Genomic DNA, 25,953 nt, shown 5'->3' on the forward strand with positions numbered 1-25,953 from the left:
CGGCTCAAGATATGAACACACTATTTACTCATTCCTATGACCAAAGTATGTTGTCTACAGAAGTTTATAGGGTATGTTTTGTACAAACATTTAATGACGTTAATATTTTGATATTCAAAAGAAGTATGGCAGAATACTTTTAATTAACGTTACCAATATAGGAGTAAATGTGCATTTATGAGAATTGCTTGGCTACATTATCTAAAGCTCCTATGAAACCGGGATTTGTTCAAGACCAAAATGAACACAATCGCATGAACTTAAGTGTGAATAGATTTAATGCATGTGTGACGTATTGTCTCAATTTACTACAAAACGATGAACAGTTCAAGGTTATGAATTCCACTGATTCATTAAGTAGATTTGATACGTCTACACTAGGGAAAGTTCAAGTCCAAAAGACACTTATCCTAATGTATATTTTATCTAATTTCTTCTCAGTTTTCGAGTCTGCATATATTTTTTAAAATTTGCATTTCAAATGTGGGGTATAATTGTTGGAAGTTCGAAAGCAAATTATCCCACATCGAAGGAAGCAAATGGTTTTACATGCTTTATACGCATGATACTTTGACACCAATTAAATAAGATTGGGCTAATGGGCTTGGTAGTGAAAGCTATACATGGTTGACTTGATTAATAATATTTAATTAATCAAGACTTGGGCCTTGGCTCTTGGGCTCTCTGGAAAAACTACTAAAGACACTCAGCCCGAAAATATTTTATTTTTATTTTTGGGTTTCTTATAGCAGAAGTTAAATTCAAACCAAAAGTCTTATCCTTTTGTTTGAATTTGAACAGGTATAACTGATACTAACTTTATTTTGAAGGGGTGCAATTGTGTTATAAAACTATAAGTCCTAAGCCATGAAAATTCATCTTTTATCGAACTATTCATACTCATTTATAAAATTACATACTATATTGGAGAGAGATGCACACCAACATTCGCAAGAGTTCAAGGATCCGGTGACATGGACGACTACATTTTGGTGTGGTTTCTCTAATTTGGTTGCTGAGAAAATGTGGGGAAACCAGGAAGAAATTGAGTAATATACATAGGCGTACACATGTTGGTTGGTCTAGTCTCATCAACATCTGGCTTTCTGTTTGTTATTCTGATAGGAGAGTTATGGTGTGGTGGTGAGCTTGGGAAGATCTCCGATTCCAAACATGTATGTTAATATTGACTTTATGGATGGAGCTATTATAGGCTTTGGTCTCAGCATGAAAATTTGTACTGATTTTTGTGAAAAGTTGTACGTGAAATGACTGAAGAGCCAAAATAATCAAACAACACATGTCACCTGCCCTCCCTCATAAGACATTATTCATAATAAATAAATGGAATATAAAACAAGGAACAAGATTCTATCATATGTTGTTGGGAATACCATTTCATCCAATTTTGGCTATTTTAACATAAAAAATCACTCAGGAAATTGACCAGTATTAAATGTACATTTTTCATGATCATTTTGTCCTCATTAACAACTCAGAATTACAATAAATGGTTTTTTTTTTCTTTTCCATATGAGTATAATTGGAAAATTAAACAACTTTATTTTACATTCCTACGCAAATTAAACATGGGAAAAGAAATAAAGTGATATTTTCTGGTTACTTTCCTAGCATTACCAAATATGGAAAAGAAATCTTCTATTCCTCATCCCATGGGAAAAGACATGGGGAATTACTTTCCATTAAATCTTTTCTGCAAACCAAATGAGGCCTTAAGGTTATAACAAATTTTTATTTTGTGTTGGAGAATGCACGAAAAGCTTTCTAGATGCAAGAATTGTTATAGTTTAAGTTAGGGATGGGCATCTAAACCGAAATACCGAAACCATACCCGAACCATACCATACCATACCGATTTCATACCGTTTCATTTGGCATGAGGAGATATTCGGTACGATACCGCACTGTACCATGGGAGTATGGTATGGTAGCGATACCAAGTATTTGGTACTGGTCAATACTGTACCGTACCGAAGTATAATTTTTATTTTTAAAGTGTTATGAAAACTAGAGAGAACTTGTTCTCATCAAGATAAGAACAAGAATCTGTATGTAAAAATAAACCAAGCATGCAACTTTTGCTTTGTTACTATTTTAATAGTTTCCATTCTCAGCTTTGTTAAAAATTGACTGAGCTTTGGTATGGGTATGGAGCTGCATAGGACTCGAAGATTCTCCTTCACATACAAAATCGGCATTTATTTTTGTTAATTACATCATGAATTGGTGCCTGATGTTTTTATTGGTTGCTGATGCTCTGTTTTTATCCATCCCAATGGCCACCTGAGCTAAATTGGTTGCTGCTTTGTGAGGTTTTTATAAATTGGTGCCTGTTGTGGTATATGCATGTGAAGCAGAAACTTTATCTTGGGGTTTATTTTGATTTTTGTTAATTCTTTGTCATTATTGTTTGAATTGTGTTTGTAATTTTGTAAGCCATAAGGCATAATTATCACTTGTTTCGGTTTGTAAGCCATAAAGCATGAGTTTTAACCATTTGGATTTGGTTGATTTGGATATTTAATCTGTTGAGGGATATTGATTTGGTTGATTTGGATATTGAATCTATTGATGGATATTGATTTGGCTGATTAGGATTTGGATATTGAATTTGTTGAATATTTGAATCTGTAACTTAGGCATCACATATTTTGGTGAATGAATAGGTCGTTGAATATTGAATTGGTTCATTTTTGAGTTGTGTTATTTGGATATCGAAATGGTATCGTACCATACCGATATCGAAATGGTACCGTACCATACCGATACCGATTTGGTACGGTATGGTATAGTACCAACTTTAGCAAACTATAATCCCATACCGAACCATACCAGTTTTAATTTCTGGTATCGGTAGCGGTACGAGCCCAACACCGTACCATGCCCACCCCTAGTTTAAGTATACCCTTTATAAATTGAAAGTGAGATATTGAATTGAAATGAGTACAATTTAAATTCCTTAGAGCAGCACCGGTCTCTTTTGCCAAAGGGGGCTCCTTCGGAAAAAACGTCCACGCTAAGCACAAATGGTCCAGGCAGCAGTGGGCCATACCCAAGCCTGCGCGAGCCTAAAGGCAAAACTTGCCTGGGTTGTTACCTAGGCAAGCTAACCTCATGATGACGTCAGTGTGACGTCAACAGTCAATTTAAATTGTAAAAAAACTGTAAAAAATATAAAGAAATTCAGAACTTTTTTCTATAAATACCTAGCCTTATTCTTCACTTCCCACACCAAAACTCCATACAAATTCATCTTCTCATATCTCATGTGAATAGTTATTGTCATGGTAATAGATGGGAATGCATCAAAACAATTACTAGTGGAAGTGCTCTTAATAAAAAGGGGATATTGTTTTAGACAAAAATAAAATAAAAAATTTTGTGTGAAAATCAGGTTTTGGAAGTGAGATTTTTTAAAGACCAAAAAGGATATGTTTGCTACATTTTTCCCTATCAGATTTGTTTTTGTTTTTGTTTTTTTTTTGCTGGATCTGTCAGAATTTTGTTGGTGCAAAGTCGACTAGATATTTCTAAAAATATAAATTGACAGTTAATCTGTCTTGGCAGCTTACCAAAAGCCACAAGATATTTTCTTGGTCTATCTCAGAAATATCTTGGTTGATTAGTCAATGGCTCTCCACCTGTTTCAATCTGTAGTTGCCTCGGTGGACCATTTACCCCTATTTGATGGGAAATTCTATTTATGGGTCACTAAAAAGTGTCTTGGACAGAGATCTTTTCAAGGATCTAGTTGAAATTTCCACTTTGCCAAATCCCAAATTGCAGGATTTTTTTTTCTTTTTTTATTTTTTCCATTGGATAACTTGTCAACGAGCACCATCTTGAGTTTCCCTCACTACCGTTCATGCATGACAAAAACATATTAGTTTTCATTCACTTTTTCACAAAATAAAATAGTAATTTTGAGTTTTGTGTTAAAAATTAATATGTAATTGCCAATCGGATCTAGCCCAGTGAGAAAAACCTCTATCCTCGTTATATATATATATTTAAAAATATGCAGGTAATTATGCTTAACGATAAAAAGTTATGGAATGTGAATTTAGGTCAACAATTTTATTTTCTCTTTGCTGGACTTCAATGCCATGCTGGCTGCCTTTTGACCTTTATCAGCGGCGTGACTGGGAGATAGTCCAGGGAGGGAGGGATGAAGGGAAGGGGAGGAGGATATTATCATATTATGAGGGGCCACGTGGCAGGCGGTGAGGGAGTCAATTATGCAGGAGGAAGGGTAGTTGGGTAAATATCCCAACATAGTATTAAGATAGGAAAAAGGGTAGCACTTTTTGTGAAAGTGGGGTTGAATCTCACAGGTCCTTTCTTTGTCCATTCAAGTGGGCTTTTGATTACGTACACACACACAGCCATTTTCCCAGCCTTATCTGTCCACATGGTATTTTGCTTCATAGCATCTCTCCTTCCATCATCATATCCTTCTATACTCTCTCCTCCTCCTCCTCCACTATGCATTATTATTACTCAACTTCCTAAACACTGCCATCTGCCATTTTTTCTTGTTGCTTCCAACTTCTTTGGGATTTGCCCATTTGTAAGGAAGAAATTGGGGATGAGAAAACGAAAGCTAATAGATGCATGCTCTCTTCATTTTCCATCCATACATTAATCAATTGATAATGATAGACAATCATAATTTAACTGTTTTATACGCGAGATCTGTATATCATTAATAGTCAGAAATGATTCATAATCTTAGAAAATTTTCATTGCTTTGATGTTATAATAAGCATGAAACGTCATATTGAGAAAAGGGTATATAATTTATACACCAAGTTATATAAACCCACAAATAACCTTAAGAGTACCATCCAATTCATCATGTACGACTTGTTTCTTGAGATATTTTTAAACTATAATTAGCATGTTTAAGATGCAATACATGGTAAGCAATGTGATAGTGATGCACCAAAGTTATGGTACAAGTAAAAGTGTATTATTTGTAGGGTATTTTTGTGGGTTCTTATATTATGTCATGGAGTTATGACAGGATGATAATCATTATCCACCTATTATTGTTGAATGCCATATGAGACTTTATTTTCACTTTTTGAGAGTCTTGTTGGTGCCATGTTGCCTCATCGACACTCATTGAGGTTTCTAGAGCTTTAAGGATCGGATTTATGGGATGTTAGCATTAAGAGAGTACGAAAGAAAAGTACCCATTTGGATATTGGATTGGATGGGCGCCTATCAAATGGATGCCTTAAAAGGAAAAGAAAAAAAAGAGATTTAAAAAAAAAACATAAACAAAGAAAACATCAAAAGCAAACGATAAACAAAAAATTAAGACCAAAAACAAAAGACTATGGAGGGACAGATGTAAAAGAAAGGATTAGGACACATGACAAACCACTTAATGAGAATTAGGCCACATATCTTTTTTTATAATGAGGAATTAGGCCAATAGATTTTTTTATATGATCAGGAATTAGGCAATAGATTTTGATTTTTGATTTTCTTTTTTATGAGGAATTAGGCCAATAGATTGGAAAGACCATGTGGATGTACCTTTTAACAGCTTCACCTTATTTCTATTTCCAAATGGAAAAAAATAATGTCAAAAATAGAAAACAGAGAATCAGAGAGATATGAGAGTAGCTTGCAAAATTAAATATGATTTATATTGATGGAGGGACCTGGAAAAGGGAAAGGCCTAACTTTTCCTTTCACTGGGAAAAGGACAGGGACCCACATAAGTAATGCACTTTTTATCAACTTTGCTGAAGTCACCATCTTTGGCCTCTGACAAAAAACATTATGCTTATGCTCACACCCACCCCTCAACCCAAACCCCATATCCAGTCTTTCTATCTTTTCCATCTCACATAGAAATTTTTGGAAAAAAGCTCCTATCTTAGGGTTCCTTTGCCCTGTAGAGTTTTTATTAAATCTCCAACTTTTAATCAGTTAGTTAAAAGAAAAATCAAAATCCGTCTACCGATCTTGTCCTCTCTCTCATGCCACGGTAAAGTTTCCTGAATGCACTCTCTGTCTGTTAAATTTTCAGTTACTACTTTTCAGGCTTATTTCTAGTTCAAAGCTTTTCTGGGTTCTGTAATAGATTTCTTCTGAGTTTTTCCTATGTTGGTGGGTTTGTTGATATGCTGGACATGGTGAGAGATTGGTCCTTAAATTACCCTTTTCTTCATTTTGGTTCCATGAGAAGTATGAAGCTAATCTTTGTGATTTAGTCCTTCAATTCTGTTTTCTTTTTGTGGGGCTGGAAACTTGTTAATCTGTTCACTGAAAAGCTCATCTCTTTTGTTTCTGGGTGATGCAAAGTTGTCAAATTTATTCACTTTTTTTTACTTGCAGCTTTCATTTCCTTGTTGTCCAAATATCTGCAAATTTTGTTTGTTTTATTTTTCGATGAAAATTTCGTTGCTTCTCTTTATTACTAAAAATAAACTTATTTGTGAAGCTGTTTTTTGAAATCATGTATTTTATTTCCTTCTCATAGTTTTTTGTGTTATCATTTCATATGCTGAAGCTGAAATAATTTTGGATCCTTACTCACCGTGTTTGACAAAAAAAAATTTCTTTTTTAAAATTCATTTTCAAGTTTTCAGATTAGTACTCGAACCATCTCTTAGACAAGAGAAAAAGTTGATCTGGAAAGTTTTATGCGCGGCCATGAGGTCTAGAATTAACTTAGTAACCTCCTTGTTTCAATTTCAATAGGAAACAGGAAAAAGAACATTTTTGTTGTTTAAATTTCCTTTTCTACAAAAAACTTATTCGTCTTCTTCCTCTAAGATATTTTGACAGTAATAATACTGAATATCTCTCTATGACGTTGTTTGAAGGTTGCACTAAGACACACTGAGCAGAATTGTGGTCTTTCTAAGAAGCTGGTGTCAGTTAGATTGATAAATTGTTTGGACAAAACTGGACAAGTTTTGATTAGAAGAGGAGAGAAAGAGTCAGTGGAAACATGGGTTACATATGCGATTTTTGTGGGGATCAAAGGTCCATGGTGTATTGCCGGTCTGATGCGGCGTGCTTATGTTTATCATGTGACCGAAATGTCCACTCTGCAAATGCCCTGTCTAGGCGTCATTCAAGAACACTTCTTTGTGAAAGATGCAATTCACAACCTGCATTAGTAAGATGCACAGAAGAGAGAGTGTCTCTTTGTCAGAATTGTGATTGGATGGGTCATGGAACATCTACCTCAGCTTCAGCACATAAGAGGCAAACGCTCAATTGCTACTCTGGCTGCCCATCAGCTTCTGAACTGTCTTCTATCTGGTCATTCGTTTTAGATTTACCTGCTGCAGGCGAATCTGCTTGCGAGCAGGAAATGGGATTGATGAGCATCGCAGAGAACAGCACTGGAAGTGCTTGGAGCCCTCCAGAAAGTAACACTAAACAAAATGCATCTGGTACAGTTGAAGTGAATGGTGTGCATTCCGATGATAAGTCCAGTGTTCTTGTTGGTTCCTCTTCGGTGCCTGAACTTAACCCTGCTACTCATGTTGTTGGCCAGCAGGGCGGATCTGAAAATGCAACATTGCCCAAGGTAATTATAAGTCTCAAAATTATTATCTTAATGCAACATTGGCTAAAAAAAATTCTTCTCTAAATCTGTATGATTTGTTCTAAGTTTGATAGTGTTTTCATCAATGACCTTTATTTCATGTTATTAATATACAGTTATTCTGTCATGGGACCAAAGGTCCTGTAATCCCTGAAGATGATGACCTTTATGATGATTTCGATATGGATGAAATGGATTTGAATCTTGAAAATTATGAAGAATTATTTGGTGTATCTCTTAATCACTCTGAAGAGCTTTTCAAGAATGGTGGGATTGATAGCTTGTTTGGGGCAAAGAACATGTCCAAGGGTAATTCCAATTATCAGGATGTGGGTGCTGCTGAGGTAATTTCATCTCATTTTTATTGCTTAATGTTGCTTGGACTTTCTTGAACTGCTTTTGTTCATTGCTTAGGCCCTTGTCCTGAACTTTGTTACTGTATAACTGGAAATTGCTCTCTTATGTAGCTAGAAAACTAACTATGCCATATTACTTTGAAATAATCAACTACAGAACTACATTATACCAAACAAAAAATAGTGATTATTGGTAGTCCATTGATGTTTCTAATTCTCACAGCAGCCTCATTACGTATGCTAGTTTTTTATCTGCAGAACTTTGGACTGGCTTAAGTATAAAGTATGTGTGGCTGTTCCATTAGTAAAGTAGGCTTTTTACCATTTTTTAAATGTGTATGTCAGTATACTGGAGAAGAAGGGTAGTTCTTTAGTCTGAACAAAGCCATACTGTCAGTTGCTCTTCCAACTTATGCTGGAAAATGCATTTGGAAAACTATTGTATCAATAATGGTTTGATGAAATGAGGAAAAATAATGTTGTGATGGCAGTTGGAATTTACTTTTAGAAATCATTTCATCGAACTATTGTTTATTGTACTTGTCAAAAGAGAAAAAGTGTATTTTTAAACAAGTCATGTGTATAAAATGAGTGCTTTGGCTACCAAAGTTTTATCTTTGAAGGCAAGTGGCCATACTAAACTTTGTTGTTTTTTCCTTCTTTCCTTTTTTTATTTATAAATACTTCCTACTGTTGAACTGTTGTTATTAAAGCATGTCTGAAATGGGGTTTATGAAATGTATTTGTGGTTAACTATTAGTGCTTTTTTCCAGGGGTCTTCAGTTGGACTGGTAAATGCTTTACAGCCAGCATGCAGTAATGCAGCATCAGCTGATTCTGTAATGAGTACAAAAACTGACCCAATTATTTGTTTTCCGGCAAAACAAGCACAATCAAACCTTTCATTTTCGGGTGTTACTGGAGAGAGTAGTGCTGGAGATTGTCAAGACTGTGGGGCTTCCTCAATGCTTCTCATGGGAGAGCCGCCATGGTGTCCTCCATGCCCTGAGAGTTCCATGCAATCAGCTAACCGTAGTAATGCTGTTATGCGTTACAAGGAAAAGAAAAAGGCACGCAAGTAAGTGTACTTCCAGAAGTTGGATATATTAACGTGCAAGCATGCACATACACACACTGTATGCCCGTGTCTGTAATGATTCTTCATTCATTTATTACCAAGTTGCATTGTTTTTCTAGTTTCTTCACCACTTTGTATGACCATTTCCCATTTATGGTAGATTGAATGATACAGTGTATCTTGATTTTCTTCTGCACTCTCCTCTGGCTGAAGTCGTTGCACTTTCACAGAATTCTTATCTGGTCAGGAAATACTTTTGCTTGCTGTTCTGTCTTTTAAACATTTTTTTTTGTTTGTCTTTTCAATAGGTTTGACAAAAGGGTGAGGTATGCTTCTCGCAAAGCAAGGGCTGATGTAAGAAAGCGTGTGAAAGGGCGCTTCATTAAAGCTGGTGAAGCTTATGATTATGACCCCTTGAACCAGGCCAGAACCAGAAGCTACTGAGTACAATTTTTAACTATGCTTTATAAAGCAAAAGAAACACTTGCTGTTTGATTGGAAAGACTCACTTATTATCACCTAACAATGAATGAAATTAATGCATCTTTTCCTTGTGCAGTGACAAGCTGTATGATTGTATCACAGGGCCTTGGTTTCCATCGGGAGAAGAGGGTTGATGCAAAAAGCCAGGTTCTGGTGCTTCACTAATGAAGTGGAGGAGCAGATTTCTGATTCCATATCACCATTACGGATTGACAGATAATGACATTATCCGGATCGAATAGCCTGCCCTGTCCTTTAAGCTATGAGCTTTCCTCTCCCGTTCTGTTTCTCTGGGCAAAGTTCATCTGTTCAATCATTCTCCAGGGAGGATTCATGTTGGTCTTCCAGCCATAATATGCTTCGTGTTGATTATCTCAGTTATTATATTTTTGTCCTGCTGGTCTGATGACCTCTATAAAAAGTGCCTGCCATGACATCTTGGGTGGCCAAACTTGTAATTGCCTTGTCAGTAGAATAGCCTGCAATTATTTCCTTCTCTTTTTCTGTTCGTTTGACATGCACAGGATCTGTATGTATGCCAGTTGAGTGTTATGAGATCTGACCTAAAACCATTGTTAGGCAGACTTTAAACTTGAAGTTGTAAATTGCAGTTTCTTTTTTGTGGACCTGGGTACACAGGAACAGAGGATGGTTACTTATGCAGTTAGGGGAGAATAGTTTGTAGTATCTTTATACCAATAGGGGAGGGGGCGTTATTTGTTTTTGTTGCCATCGATGTAAAAGGTTTTTTAATTGGAATACAGTTCACCTTGTAACTCTAGTGGTTATAGCTGCTTTATTGTGGGGATCAAATTCCCCTGTTTTGTTTTTTCTGTCATTATCTGCTTGATCCGGATCCCTGATTAAATATACTAGAAATCGGCAATTTTGCCTTTTGCTAAGGTTGTAGGCCACAAATGCCTAGGACATGATAATTTTTCATCATCCAGCTTGAGGACTGACGGGCTTACTAGTCTTGATCATTACAAAGGTCGATGCGGGGCTTGCTAGTCTTGATCTTTACAAAGGTCTTACTAGTCTTGATCTTTACAAAGGTCGATGCTACCACATCGAGCCCGTTGTTGTATCTAAGAGCCCAACCCTTATACCAGGTGTGACGGTAGAATGCCTAAAAATGTGTAAAATTAAAATATTGAGGTCAAGCAAATCCAGAATATTGATTCGCTGTTCCTGTAAGTTGCTGGGCCAAAAAATCCTAAAGGTAAAAGAAAACTAGCACAAATGAAAAGGAGCCAGACACTGAAACAGGAGAAGAGAGTGATCATATACATACTTTGGCCATAGCATCTTGAAGCAGTGATTCATAACAACTAATAAAAATGGAAAACAAAATTCCTATGCAGTAGCAATAAGGAAAACATATTAAGTTGACAAAAATTCTGCCTAACAAACAATAGGCATGTAGCTGTTTGAGCAGTTCCACAGCATTAATCATCATCAGAACTATCTTCAGATACTCTTCCAATGTCATCTCCCACAACTGTGTCCTGTACATAGATTGCAGAGCAAATGTCACTGGAAACAATAATACCTAATAGAAGGCCATGCACCCTGTGTGTGTGTGTGTGTGTGTGTGTGTGTGAGAGAGAGAGAGAGAGAGCGCTTGACAAGTGTAACATTTAACAAGATGTGATTAAAGATCCTTACCGGCATCTTATCCCAGTCCTTCAACTTGGAATTTGTGAGCATGTAATTATCTCGTAATGGAGCCCAGGCGGGCCCTTCACCATCCACCAGGCCTTTAGACGTATGAGCCTGCATGTTAAATCATTCTCATATATAAGACCCACAAGAAAGATGATTGAAAAATATATTGGCAATTTGGCACTACCAAAGATGTTCGCATCTTAGTTTAGGTCTACCATCACAATTTCACATAACCACGAGGTAGGAATATAATTATATTTCAGATTATTCCACCAAACAAATCATGGAGCAACAATATATGATGGTTAAAATATTTGAATGTAAGAAACGAGAATGTCTACAAGCATTCCTTCCACCCGTAAGAAACGTCAAGATGCTAAAAAGCTGTGGCATAATGCAAGAAACTGATAAGGGAAAAAGGAACCAACCTTTGCAGAGGCACTAGCACCTCGGGAGGACGTTTTGCCCAACTCTGAAAAGAAGGCTTCTTTTCTCCGCTTTTTTATCACTGGAAACATTTAGACAACAATGACTAGATTAAACAAACAAGTGGAACCAAGGTTTCCACATTTTAAACTCAAACATAGCCACTGACTAGCAAAACATGTGTTCAATGAGTCTCCTAAACAAATATGGGACTGATCAACTTGTCCCAACATGGGACTAAGATGCATGGGAATAAGGAAATATTTCATATACAAAAATGACGATAAGCTAGATTCATGCCACTCTAGTTTCAATGCTTGTAGGTACATATGACAAGGCATTGCAATTTTTGTCTCAGGGGAGATAAGTCAAAAGATGGATATGATGACATGGCACTTCAAAATAAGCAGAACATAACTTGCCATAATATGTATTATTTACAGAGGTTGAATGCTTATGGTGATTTTGTGTGCACCTAGTATGCGGAATTCAAACCAACGTTTTTAAAGGCAACCAAGATATGAGAAACAATAGAATACCTAATGAAAAAGTAACAAATCCGACAATGATACATAAACTATGAGATGTGGGTGTGTGTGGGTGTGTGTGTGTGTGTGTGTGTGTGTGTCAGACACAGAGAGAGAGAGAGAGAGAGAGAGAGAGAGAGAGAGAGAGAGAGAGAGAGAGAGGAGGGATGGGAGGGGGGGTCGAGGAGAAAAGTTTATATTGATATGATGACAAGTATGCTTCCAATCTCACATTAGACTGTAATACCGACATATTACTTTCATTTTCAGTTAAAATTTTAAAACCAACTTAAGTCCATAGTTGATATCTAAAAACCTAACGTAAACTGGCAAGAAGAGTGAGGGTTCTCAAATTGTAGCTGCAGTGCTAAAAGCACACCTTTTGCATCTTTAAACTTGGAAGGATTCAGTCCTTTCTGAGCATTTTGTGCCTTGTTGACCTGCATTAGACACCAATAGGAACTCACGATTCAATGTGACAGCAGAATACAATCTTATCAAAACAAAAAATCTTTAAATTTTTAAAATTTAAGGTTTGAAAACAAGCAAACAAGATTAGATTCTCATAAAGCAACTTACAGCATTGAACAACTTGACCACTGAGAGTCCAGCATTGCACATGGTAAATGTGAATTAAGTCAGTATGAGAAGAAATTTGATAATGCCCATAAGAGAAATAACCTCTGATCACATATATCTTAACCAAGCGGATAAAAATGGGGTACCTCCTTTCGTAGCAACACCAATTAGAAACTTCTCATGCGAGTCCAAATAGTTGGCAGGCTTCACATGCCCCTTTTCTATTACCTATTAAATTAAAAGGAACTAACAAGTAAGCATTAAACCGTAAACATACAGTTGCAGATACATTCATACACATTACAATAAAAACAAATTGAAGATATGAATTACCAATTGCTTTTCCTTCTTAGCCTCACCCTTGACCTTGCGCTCATTCTCCTCTTCAGCAAGCTTCTCTGCAACAAGTTTCTTTTGCCCCGATAACACCGGCCCCTGCGAAGCACTCGAAGTTTGTTACTTTAAACACGCACAAAAAAATCCCAAAACCTAAACAATTAGACATTAGAGTTCAATTCTATCTCACCAAAACATCTTCGGGAACAGTCTTCTTTATTATACTCCTGAATGCCAACCTAAACGCATTGCTACCCTCCGTAAATCTCATGATTCCGGGCAGAATCTCACCGTGCTCCTCATCATCTGAGAACCCATTATCCACATTCCTTTCACTGTGGTTGCCACCTTTCTCTGCTTCTTCTCCTGAAGAAGACCCACCAATCAGCTCATCCTCATTGTTGCCCAAAGGTGTAGCGTTGTCTTGTTCGGACTCGTCCTCTGAATTGTAGTCTCGGGCTCGTTTCCGATACAGTTTCTGCATTTTCTTGTCAATCTTCTTAGGCTTCATGGCTCTAATGCCTTCCGCTGACTGTAACATCTTTGCTTTCTTCTTAGCCTTGGAACCCTTCTTCTTCCCAATTTTCCTCTTCCTTGGTTCGCTTGCTGCTTCTGCCATATGGGTTTCTTCGGCCATGGATTTTTGTGCTCCAAACCGAATCAAGGTCTAATCTTTTGGCTGCTGCTAATGGGGGAGAGTTCAAAATTTGATTGCTTGTGACAATTAATTGTAGAGTCACAGAGACTTTTGGACCAGGAATGAAAACCGGAAACGATGGAGAGAGTGCTAGGGTTTTACCTGGCGGGTTGGGCTGCAAAGAGTAAGCTTAGCTAGGTTAGCAGGGTTTTACGAAAAACCCCCTTTCTTTCTTCTTCTTTTTTTCACCAAAATATCTGTAGAAATCCTTATTTATCAATTTAAAAATAAAAAAGGCTGTCACAAGTTTAAAAACAATTGAAAAATATACTTTTCTTTTTGGTAATTAGTGACAAATAGCGATAATTTTGGTAGTCATACAAGACAGCACACGTGTGACGTATTTTAAGAAATAAGGTTTAAGTATTTTTGTTTTTTATTTTATATTTATTAAAAGATAATTTTTTTATTTAATTTTTAGTCTACTTGGATGCTACGTCAACACAAAAATTGAGATTCACTTTTGTCACATTATCCGTTAATAGAATTTTTAAAGGGCTTATTAATGAAGGGTGTCTTTTGAAATGTTTTATTAAGTTGGGGTATCAGTCAAACAGGTCTCTAAAAGTTGAGTATGAATTTTTAATAACCCCATAATTTGGAGGTAAACTGTAGTTGATCCAAAGAAGCAGTGGCTGGCGCACGTTGGGATAAGAGGGGTCACGTCCCCTTGGGATGCCAGAAATCTGGTTGTGGACTCCATCGGCGACCCCTTGGCCGTTATCTGAGTGACCCCTTGTGTGCAAGGTGCTCGATGAAAGTCCCTTGTTGGCTTGCCTTGTGCTGCTCTCTAAACTTCTTCCATACGCATTTGCTCTACTCTAGTAGCACCACGACTTGAATTTTTTTTGGGTTGCAAAGGCAGCGAAGAAGATGATGTTGGTATTTGCCCTAGTTTATGCCTTAGTTTAGTTGAAACTCACCGTTTCACTAGTTGTAGGTTTTTTTGAAAAGTCTGGGTTATGTATAAGTATGGCCCAAAGTTTTATTAATAACTTGTAGGTCTTTTTAAAAAGTCTGGTCCAAATGTTTATTAATAAAACCCCTTTAACCTTTTTTATTATTATTTTTTGGATCAAGCAATAATAAATAACCAAGCCAGGCAGGACTTTCCTCAAGATAGTAACAGCCCAAGTCTAGATTGTGACTCCAAGTAGCCAACCCATCAGCTACATCATTCCTCTCTCTATAGATATGTTGAAGCTTGATCCTTCGAAACAAATTCATAAGTCTTTTAGGGGCCGTTTGGTTCATGGGAAAGGAGGCTTGGGAATGGGAATTCAATTGCTTTCCCATGTTTGGGAAGTCCAGGCATGGGAAACGGATTCCTGGCACATGAGAAAGTAGGGGGAAAGTGAAGCCCCCCTCTTAACTTGGGTTTTGTTTTCCCTCTTCATGGGAAAGTTTGGGAAAATGAGCCAACATTCAATGCACAATTTTCATGACTATTTTGTCTCTATGAACAATTTATAATTACTACGTATCATTAAATACATTCTTTTTTTATTTGATTTAATATGGGTATAATTGGAAAATTATACAAATTTAGTTTTCCATTCCTACTTATTTGTACCATATCTGACCCTCCACTCGTACAACGACACGTGGATCTTATAAACTCGCCCCAAGTACCCAAGGCCTCGGACAATCGGCATCGGCCACCGATGGCATTGTCTCAAAGCTGCGAACAGCCATTACGAGCCCAACTCGTCTACAATCGGCATCCCCTACCGATTGTAGAGAATCAGCCTCGAAGTATCCGCCCAAAATATCTAAGGACTCGTGTCAACCTCATAGGGCCCTCCCACGAGTCCCACATCGAAAATGAGTACTAAGAGCACACAAGATGCCCTCTATAAATGAGCCCCTTCACTACAATACAGGGGCAAGACTTTTCAGCTTGACTTTTATACTTCTATATGGTCAACAGCAAGAGCTCTTAAAACAACAAACTTACTTCGGCATCGGAGGGTCTTAGGCTGGTTCCACACCGGTTCCATAGACCTTACGAGTCTCGACTTCTTTCTATTCAGGATCGGCATCCAAGGACAGGAAGAATCGGCATCCAACATTCAATCGATCTCTCGATCGTCCATCTTGCTTGTAAGTTGCACTCATCTCTATCTGTTCAGATTAGTGCCAACACTACTCAAAACAAACATGGGAAAGGAAACAAAGTGAAATCTCCCGGTTACTTTCCCAACATTACCAAACGCGGGAAAGGAATCTTTCATTCTCATTCCTTGGGAAATGACATGGGAATTGATTTCCCCTCAAATCCATTCCGTGAACCAAACGGGGCCTTACAGCTATTGACCAGCCCAGCATTTAGTCTATGCTCAGTGATATATTTAACTAATATATTAGTGCAATAATAATTTATAAAAATGGGTTAATTACTCAAATGGTCCCCAAACTTGTATGCGATTTACATTTTGGGGCCTGAATTAAATTTTTCGTTCAAATGGTCCATCAACTCTATATTAATTACTCAAATGGTCCCACCGTTACATTCTGTCAATATTTCCGTTAAATATGAGGGCAAAGTGGTCATTATTTACCCTAAAATTTGGTTAGATCTAACAGAAAATTAGACGGTGGGACCATTTGAGTAATTAATATAGAGTTGAAGGACCATTTGAACGAAAAATTTAATTCAGGCCCCAAAATGTAAATCGCATACAAGTTTGGGGATCATTTGAGTAATTTACCCTATAAAAATTAATAAATATATTATTTTAATTTTCGTATTCATATCCTAATTTTTGGAGAATTGAATAAATGTGCTATCTTTATGCTTTTTAATGTTATTTTTTTATAAAAAAAACTCGACACTTTTACATTGTAACCCCTTAAACCGAAAATCCTGGATCCACCACTGCAAATAAGTATTAGAAAAAGACTGAATTTTAAGAAAAGTGTGCATTTGTTGCGTGTCACTCTTTCTAACATTTTTCTTCTTTTTTTCTTTTTATACGGTCATTTTTAACTATTATATTTTTAGTTACGAACGAGTTGGAAAAGAAGAGAAGGAAATATTCAAACTGTACTAATCGATACACAGATTAATGCTCAATGCTCATATCATGCCACTCTCAGCTTAAGTGCTAAAACTCTATTACCAATGCTAACCCTTGACACTTGGATTTAGTGGTCATATATTAGTCGTGGATGTTAATATGAAATGCTCTGCTTATCAAGGTCTTAAATATCGATAGTTTTGGAAATATCGATGGTTCAAAAACACAGAAATATTGATGGAAATATCGGGAAAATATCGATATCGATAAAAATTGAATAAAAATAACGGAAATTGTGATAAATACATGGAAATTTTTAATGAAACTTTAGAAGAAGTTTATTTAGTCAATCATCTATTATTTTGACACAAAAAATTGGAAGGAAATGTATTGCATAGTGGGTTTGAGTGATTTAAGTTGATTATATTGCGAGCTGACAAACTCTGTGACTTAGAAAATCTGGAGTAATTAATGAAAGAGAATTAAACACCCCCTAGTAATTTATTTATCATTTTTTAGTACAATATTTTACATGGTAAGATACATGAGTAACCTTATTTCACATTATTCACTGGACATGGTACACGTTCTTATATTTATTATTTATCAAAACTTAAAAATAATTAAAGATGTAAACCAACTTGATTTTTCATGAAAATTAGGCACTTTACCATGCTTAAAAAATAACAGTAAAGATTGAAAATTAACTAAGAACATAAATAAATTTATCCAAGGAAGAATTAAATAGTAGATAAAGAAAATAATTATAGTGATTTAAGTAATTAAGCATCAATTTGAAGGGAAATTTAGTAATGTAAGTACTTATAATGAATAATAAAATAATCAATAACATTAAATGGATTAAAGATTCATTCTCATGTGAAAATTTGATTCTTTCAAAAAGAATTCAAAACAAAACAATATAAATATAAATATTTTAGCATATTATCACAAAAACATAAGTGATATAGTGGTTAAGGTGTTGGAGGAGTACAATGAGAAGGGTTCAAATTCCCTTTGTGTTTTTTTTCTCCCTTTCCCCCCCTTTTTTTTTCTTCTTCTTTTTCCTTTTTTTTTCCCTTTGCATCGATATTTTCGATATTTTCGATATTTTAGCGATATTGCACCAATGCTGAAGTATGAGCGAAATTATCGACATCGATATTTCCGATATTATCGTCGATAGTGTCAATATTTATACGATATGTACATGGATATGTTTCGAAATATCCGTGATTCGAAATATCCAAAATATCCTCGATATTTTGTCGATATTATCGATATTTCTGTAATACCTCGAAAAATTCAAGGTGGATTTTCATATTTTTGTGAAAAATAATATAATTGTGGAGAATGATTATGGGTATTTTATCAAGTGATTTTGGATTGAGATTATTAAATTAAGTATTTTTAATTTGAAGTTGGACCAAAATGACCAAAAAATACCCCTATATGTGGATAATTACCAAAATACCCTTGTAGAAAGAAAGTAGGAGGCAACGTGTAAGCCAAGCATTTCTTCCCTCCTTCATTCTTCCCCCCCTTCCCACTTACATTCTCTTCAAAAATCTGATTTTGGGATGAGTTGTAAACCTATGGTGGATGAGTCACCTAGTCTAAAAATGGTGACTCACCTAGCCTAAGAGTCTTTCTTATTCTCTTCCTCCCCATTCATTGAATCATCACTCTTTCTTAACTTGATGACTCACCTAGCCTAAGGCTTTTCAATCATAAATTCACTCTTATCCTCATCATTCATTGTATCATCCTTTCATCCTCATTCACCTTAGTTTCATCCTTATTCTTCTATTGTTCCTCTTCAAAATCCAAAATTCGTCACTTCCTTGGAGCAGCCAAGAACTCAAATTTCAGAAGCTCAAATGAGAAAACTTTATTCATAAAAGTTGTTCATTTACGTGATTCCTATAACATACTCAAATTTCAGCTCAATCCGACTAGTTTAGGCTCTGAAACGTTGGTATGATCACAATGAGTTTACCATTTCCTGATTTCACAGCAGTATGCTCGGTTTCAGTTTGTTTATGTGATTTCCTGTACTCAAATGACTTTCGTTCCTTCATCAAAGTTGTTTGAAATGCTGTCTATTAGAGCAACTCCACCCATTTGCCCCTTGCCATGGCAAGGGGGGAGCTAGAGCAGCCACTATTCACGTGAATAGTGGTTGCCCTTGCAAATAATACTGTGTTTTTCCACCCGTTGCCACAGTAAAGGGCAATTACTATTCATTTTTTTTTGTTTTTTTCACAAATTTTTTTACCTCAATAATTAATTTGGTTAATATTTTCGGATAAAATTTTCGGGTTCCTACATGTCAATACTATTCATATCTCATAATCGGATAAAATTTTCAATTTCAAATTTCAGATAAATTTATAAAAAAAAAATTGGCTGGTATTTATAGAAAAAAATTTCATTAATTTTTGGGTATTTTTTTAAAAAAATTTCAAATTTTTTCCAGTATTTTATTGCAAAAAAATTGGCTGCCGTTGGATTGGAGGAAAAAATCCGATCGGAGAGCCTAGATGACGCCACGTGGCAATAGAAAAAAAAATCAAATGAGTGGGCTGACGACATCAACCCAACCCTCGGGCTTGAGCTCGGGCTGAACTGGCCTGAGGGCCAGCCCGTCTTCGTGGGTCCCACTCCCAACCCGGGCTTGGGCTCCTCGCTGGAACGTCAGTTTTTTTTTTACCCCCCCCAGCCTTGGGCTCAGCTAACCGGTGGAGTTGCTCTTATAACATATCAAAATTTCAGATTGATCGGACTTCTATAGCCACCTTGGGAATGTTTAGAGTGGAACTTGTTTATAGTCTTCAACCTTAGGTCCTTCCCTCGTTTTCAGTCCAAAACACTCATTTCAAAAGCTCAAAACACGATGGTTTCTTCATGATAGTTACTCCAAATTATCCTCTTTATAACATATCCAAAGATCATCCAAACGCAATCATTATAACTCTCTAAAAATTGGTGTGAACAAAACTTGTTATTATGTTGAATTTCTTGTTATAGATATGTACTTTCTCTCAAATGGCTTATCATTCAATTGCTCAAATTAGCCATTATCATCTCAAGTAAATGATTCTTTGAAGGCTTGAAGCTCATCTTTTTATTGTCTCTTTGAGTACTAATTTTAAACCAAGTGTTGGTTAGAATGCCTCAAGTATATATATATATATATATCTTTCAAAGGGTGTTTTTGTGAAGTTCTAGATTATTTCGATGTGATTTTTGTTCCAATTTCATTTTGGGGTTTTGTTACATCAAAATGAATATCTCAAGGGTTATTTCAAAGTTGGTTTTGTGCCATTTGAATTTAAATTGATTTTTTTGTGAAATTTCAAAGTAGAGACTGTCATGCTGGAATTGTTTTGATTCTGCTGCATACCATGTTTTGAAGTAAGTATTTGAAAACTTCCTAAACTTGGATTTTTCATGAAATTTTAGTATGTTTTACTTTCTCGTATTTTCTTCAGATTTGGAAAGTTTTATCCAGTTTGATTGTAAATTGTAATTTTGGTGATTTTTCAAAATAAAGTGTACAAACCTGAAAAAAAAAAAAAAAAAAAAAAAAACATTATGCAGCCTAGTCTGTTTTGGTTTCTATTTTGACATGCTTCCTTAACCCTATTTTTTAATCAAATTTTGACATCTTTAATGTTTCTATGTCTAGTTGTGATCTGGAAAGTTTTACATTATTTTGATTTGAACTCAATATGTAGTGAATTTTCAAAGTTAATGTGTTCCAACCCAAATGTTTAGCAAAACCGAAATTTTAGTTTTAAATTGATGTTTTAAATTTTCTTTATGAGTCTAGAGCCGAACCACCTGATTTTAAACATCCCAAAGAGTAGAACTATTATAGGAGGGAAATAGATTAGTTTTTCCTTAACGCTTGGTTCTATGCTTGCTTGGATGTGAGGTTAAGGGAGTAACAATCGGGTCAAACAACTTGTCAAGTGTATTTTGGGACTTTAGGTCTACGTGCGCTAGTAGGACACTCAAATTTGTTTCCTTATTTTTCCAATAAATTTTAATCAGTAAATTATCTTAACTAGGTGTTCTACTCTGCGTACTTTCGAGGACGAAACCGCACAAGGTTAAGCTAGCTGGACTTGAGGTAGGGTTTCCTAATTTCCCGATGATTGAGCTATGTCACTTTTAATCTTGGTGCTTATATATAGTACTATAAATATGAATATTATTGTTGCATTGCTTGGTGAATACTATTTGATGTTATGTGAATATTATTGTTGATGTTTCTCCGTGGATATTATTTGACGTTGAGTAAATATTATTATGCATGTGATTAAGCCTGGAATATTATTGTTATTATCTATATTATTATTCTGCAGAGATAAATGATGTTTGCGCTGCATTACATATGCATCATAAAGACAGTGGTGTTTGGGGTGTGTGTGTTTGTTGTTTGAGGTATATTTAAGGGGTGGGAGAAAGCTTTAGATATATCTAAGTAAATTAAATGTGGAATATATTCAGGCGACGGGAGCAGAGCTTGAATATATTAAGGCGATGGGAGCAGGGCCTCTAATGATAAGTGAAAGTTGCGAAATTCGCAAACAAAAGAAAAATGGGTTAAGGGACGGATGGGCGCTAGTTCATATTTTAGGGTATTCGGAGCCACTGTGGTAAAACACATGGTATGGGACATGCAAGCTTGTTGCCCTAGGATATGAATTAGTGGGATTAGAAGGGAGTGAGTTCATGGCATCACCGCATATGCAAATTTATTTATCTGGTATGATTGCATAATTTGTATATCTTGTGTTGTTTGATGCATGACACTTTGATTAACCGTGATAGCTGACTTTGAGGGGTTTGCCGATACTCTATTGGGCATTAGAATACTCATACCCTAATAGATTGTGCAGGATTAAAGAAGAAGTTTGAGGAAGCGGGTTCAACTAAGCTGCTGGGCTTTTATTGTTGATTTGTGAAATTAATATTTGTAAGTAGTCAATCGTTTGTTAAAGATCTTAGTGTGTAGTTAATTACAAGCTACTGTGACTCTGATTTTGTAATGTTAAGTAAATTTGTATTTTTGTGGCTCTATTTCTCATCATATCATGGTTGTAAGATTTTATTCTTATGACTATGGTATGACTCACGCCGTGATTCGGGAATATTCTTTATTTTCGAATTGGGTCGTGACAATTTCATACTATGCTGCCTATGCAGTTAAGACCTAACTAATAGAACTTATTAAGAAAATGTGTTTCAACCATATCTTACTCCTGGGGTCTAACCTAGTGAAAAAAGACCTTGATTTGCATATCAGTAGTCTCAGTTTCGAATTTCCAAGACACCTTGGGAGTGTGTGTGTGAAAAACCCTTCATTTAGACTATCACTTATATATATATATATATATATAAAGACTTGGGATATAACCTTCTTACAGATCTCCCCTTATGTTATCTTTGTTAAACTTTAAAGAGACCGGTTAATGGTCCACTACTAAGAACACCATTATTGTCCCTAACTTAATCACCTACAAATCCTAGTAGGTGTGGGGTTTTATCATAAAAAGTCTTGGTGATATTAGTAATGGAACCATTTATTATATGTTGTATTTTATTTAGTTAAGTTTCCGAAGTGGAACTTACATTCTTCAACACGTCCCCTCATGTGGGACCATCACATAGTGGGCCACACATGGAGCCAAGTCTACATCAAAATCAAACATTCAAACCCAACACGTGAACACCGCATATTGGGTAAGGGTAAACATTCAAGCCTAACATGTGAACACCACATGTTGGGTAAGGGTAAAGACCCAGTCAATCAGCTTGCTCTGACACCATGTTAAATTTCAGAGAGATGGGCCATCAATCCATTACTAGCAACATCGATATTGTCCCCAACTTAACCACCTACAAAGCCTAGTATGTGTGGGGTTTTATCACAAAAGGTTCAGGTGATATTACTAGTGGAACCATTTATTATATGTTGTATTTTATTTAGTTAAGTTTCCAATGCGGGATTTATATTATTCAACAATCTTTGCTCATATGAATAGGTTGTCATGGCACCATGGTATTCGTAATGGGTATTTGAGCCCTTGTTTGAATTCATATAATGAGTTTCAGCTCTCTTATTAAAAAGAAAAATTTAGGAAACATCTAGGAGTTTCTAAGTATAAGGAGATAGAGTAATTCCAACCATACTAGAGTGAACTAGCTATCTTACTCCTATAATAGCTCAACAACTAGGAGTTCCTAAATTTGAGAAGATAATAGCACCTTGTTAAGTACTTTTTGATATAAAAATACTTTCAATATATTTCAAAAGCAAGGTTTTAGATGCAATAGCCCTTGAACTTATACTCGAGTGTTTCATTTTGGTCCTCTACTTAATTTTCGTTCCATTTTTGTCATCCAACTATTTCATATGTGCCAATTCAGTCTGTTGGCACCAAAACTGAACAGATAGAGATGAATGCAACTTACAAGTGACATGGACGATCGAGAGATCGATTGAGTGTTGGATGCAGATTCTTCCTGTCCTCATATGCTGATCCTGAATAGAAGGAAGAGATTCGTGAGGTCTATGGAACCGTTGTGGAACCAGCCTAAGACCCTCCGATGCTAAAGTAAGTTTGTTTCTAAGAGCTTTCGCTGTTGACAATATATTAGTATAAAAGTCAAGCTGAAAAGTCTTACTCTTTTATTGTAGTGAAGGGGCTGTAACATCTAGGAAAAAAATTAAAAATTAAAAAAAAATAAAATAAAAGGATATTAATAAAATATATTTGGTTAACTTAATTATGAGTTATAAATAAATTTAATTTTAAAATAAAATATTTATTATTTAAATAATTTAAAATTAAAATAAATTAAAATATAAAAAAAAAAAGAAAAAAAAAAGGGAGGCAACGTGTAAGCAAGCCTTCTTCCCTCCTTCATTCCTTCCCCCTTCCCCCATACAATCCCTTCAAAAAAATCTGGTTTGATCTCAATTTGGTGAGTTGTAAACCTAGGATAGATGACTCACCTAGTCTAAGCTAAGAAAAAAATTAATTGCTAAACTAAGATAAATTTTCGGATGAAATAAATGAAAGTTGGGGTGAGGAAGAAAGGAGGAGATAGGAGGAAGAGAAGAAGAGAGTTTCTAAGGTGAGTTGATTTCGAAATTTCTGGTTTTAACCTTGTGGTTGTGTGATTTTAATCTCTTGGAGAATAATTTGAGTCAATTGAATTGGAAGAGGTTGAACCTCTATTTTCGGATTGGGTGTATACATCATTTTTTTTCAACTATGGGTGTTGTTGATTTTGGTTTCATTTTGAGTTTTGATGAGTTCAAGTGATAGGTATGAAGTTAGAAGAGTTTTAGAAGCCTTAGGAACCACTTGGGGTGTTAGAATGGTTGAAAACAATTTTGAACAAAATCTGGAAAATGTTATTTTTCTGGAAATTTTCAGCCTGCGAGCCTCCCTTTGGATCTCTGTTTCTCCCAATATTTTCAGTGTTTGAGGAATTAAATTGTTGGGTTTTAAACTAGACATGGAAAGGAACAAAAAAAAATTAGTTTCGTCGAATTTGGTTGAGTTTTGATAGGTTGAACACTTGTGCAAAGTTTGGAAAAAAGTCTGTTTTCTGCAGAAAAACCAGTAATGAGCCTAATTTTGGAGCTGGTTTTCTCCTTCGTTTTAGATCCGTTTTCAGTTTGGTTTGTTGGGTTAGAAACTACAGATACTAAGCTTCAAAACCATATTGATTTTGCTCATTTTCGTTGACGTTTGGTTGGACAAAAGGTCTCACAAAAATCTGGGATTAAAACTGGAAAAACAGGGGAAGTTGCAGGATTTTTGAAGACGATGAACAGTAACCGGAACAAGCCCACTCGCGGCTCCGGAAAGTGGCGGCGCGTGGCGGCTGTTCCGGCAGCCTCCGACGCCATATTTTTAGTCCATCCGACTCGATTTCTCGATCCGAGTCTGACGGTATAGGTTTCGGGACTTTTTGAGGGGTTTAGCTTGGAGAGTGGGGTGCACTCTCTATGTTGAGAAAGAAAAATGTTTTTATAAAAATTAGATTTTTCTAACTTAATTTATGTTATTTTATTTATTTATTTATTTATCCAAATCTAGGAACGGGAGAGAACCCGACCACCTCCGAAGGGTAATTTCGTCCTTTTAGCTTCTTGGATACGAGGTAGGGTCTCTAACTTTTCCCCAATGATTAGACTATATCACTGTTAATCTTGGTGTTTATATATAATATTAAATATGAATATCGTGTTGTTTTGCTTGGTGTGTATCGTTAAGTGAATGCTAATGTTGTTTTATGGATGTTTATTGAATATTATATGATGTTTGATGAATATTACTATCCGTGTGAATAAATTTGAAATATTATTGTTTTTATTTGAATTGTCATCATTCCACAAACATTTGAGCTGCATTTACATATGGATCACAAATACAGTTGTGTTGGGTCTGTGCGTAGTTTAAGGTATATCTAGAGGGTGGGAGAAGACTTTAGATATATCAGGAAAAAAATGTGGAATATATTCGGGTGACGGGAGCAGAGCTTGAATATATTAAGGTGATGGGAGCAGGGCCTCTAACAAAAAGTGAAAGTTGAGAAATTCGTAAACAAAATGAACTTGGGGTAAGTGATGGATGGGCACTAATTTGTATTTTAGGGTATTCGGAGCCACAGTGGTAAAATGCATGGTATGGGACATGCAGGCTTGATGCTCTAAAGTATGAATTAGTGGGTTTAGAAGGGAGTGAGTTCATGACATCATCGCATATGCATGACTTATTTATTTTTGTAATTGTGTAATGCATGCCACTTTGGTTAGCGGTGATAGCTGGCTTTGAAGGGGGGGGGGATGTTACAGTACTCTACTTGGCATTAGAATGCTCACACCCTAATAGATGTTGCAGGTTTCAATGCAAATCCCGAGGTAGGAGAAGTTCCACCAGAGGACTAGATCAGTGTTGTTAGATACTGTTTGTAAAATTATTAAGGAATAAATTGTGTGGAATATTACTGTAGTGTGTGTAACTAACTTTGAGCTACTGTGACTCTGACTTTGTACTTATTAAAATAAGTTTGTAATATTATTGGCTCTATTTATATCATATCATAGTTATCGGAGTTTGTTTTTATAACTATGGTATGATTCATGCCTTAATT

General features: G+C 35.8%; 2 protein-coding genes and 1 long non-coding RNA gene across 4 annotated transcripts; 2 read left to right on the forward strand and 1 right to left on the reverse strand.

The window, feature by feature from the left end:
• Nucleotides 1-5,812: 5,812 nt before the first annotated feature.
• Nucleotides 5,813-10,298, forward strand: COL9 (CONSTANS-like 9). 2 transcript variants are annotated; one of them, XM_021956890.2, is made up of 6 exons: nt 5,813-6,025; nt 6,867-7,582; nt 7,717-7,944; nt 8,730-9,034; nt 9,343-9,478; nt 9,620-10,298. In XM_021956890.2, the coding sequence occupies exons 2-5, from the start codon at nt 6,995-6,997 to the stop codon at nt 9,476-9,478; spliced, it is 1,257 nt and encodes a 418-aa protein (XP_021812582.2). In that variant the 5' UTR covers nt 5,813-6,025; nt 6,867-6,994; the 3' UTR covers nt 9,620-10,298. The 2 variants fall into 2 exon arrangements, with proteins under 2 accessions (XP_021812582.2, XP_021812581.2); XM_021956889.2 differs by having other exon boundaries at nt 5,814-6,025; nt 9,594-10,298.
• A 480-nt stretch (nt 10,299-10,778) lies between these two features.
• Nucleotides 10,779-13,915, reverse strand: LOC110755659 (Rrp15p protein). The gene is made up of 8 exons (XM_021956896.2): nt 13,244-13,915; nt 13,051-13,152; nt 12,864-12,945; nt 12,718-12,737; nt 12,518-12,578; nt 11,614-11,693; nt 11,186-11,293; nt 10,779-11,025 (listed from the first exon to the last, which is right to left on the reverse strand). The coding sequence occupies exons 1-8, from the start codon at nt 13,688-13,690 to the stop codon at nt 10,966-10,968; spliced, it is 960 nt and encodes a 319-aa protein (XP_021812588.2). The 5' UTR covers nt 13,691-13,915; the 3' UTR covers nt 10,779-10,965.
• Nucleotides 13,916-23,706: 9,791 nt separating this feature from the next.
• LOC148295971 (uncharacterized) lies at nt 23,707-25,900 on the forward strand. The gene is made up of 3 exons (XR_015834777.1): nt 23,707-23,922; nt 24,897-24,960; nt 25,692-25,900. It is a non-coding gene; the product is annotated as an uncharacterized LOC148295971 (long non-coding RNA).
• The last annotated feature ends 53 nt before the right edge of the window (nt 25,901-25,953 follow it).

This window comes from Prunus avium, chromosome 3 (assembly GCF_965620075.1).
Source record: "Prunus avium chromosome 3, drPruAviu1.hap1.1, whole genome shotgun sequence".
Classification (NCBI taxonomy): domain Eukaryota; kingdom Viridiplantae; phylum Streptophyta; class Magnoliopsida; order Rosales; family Rosaceae; genus Prunus; species Prunus avium.

Coding starts and splice junctions, on each gene's coding strand:
- COL9 (XM_021956890.2), top strand. CDS start 6,995: ATGGGTTACATATGCGATTTTTGTGGGGATCAAAGGTCCATGGTGTAT. Junction 7,583..7,716: donor AAAATGCAACATTGCCCAAG/GTAATTATAAGT, acceptor ATTAATATACAG/TTATTCTGTCATGGGACCAA. Junction 7,945..8,729: donor AGGATGTGGGTGCTGCTGAG/GTAATTTCATCT, acceptor GCTTTTTTCCAG/GGGTCTTCAGTTGGACTGGT.
- LOC110755659 (XM_021956896.2), bottom strand. CDS start 13,690: ATGGCCGAAGAAACCCATATGGCAGAAGCAGCAAGCGAACCAAGGAAG. Junction 12,946..13,050: donor CTAAGAAGGAAAAGCAATTG/GTAATTCATATC, acceptor TTAATTTAATAG/GTAATAGAAAAGGGGCATGT. Junction 12,738..12,863: donor TGGTGTTGCTACGAAAGGAG/GTACCCCATTTT, acceptor CTGGACTCTCAG/TGGTCAAGTTGTTCAATGCT.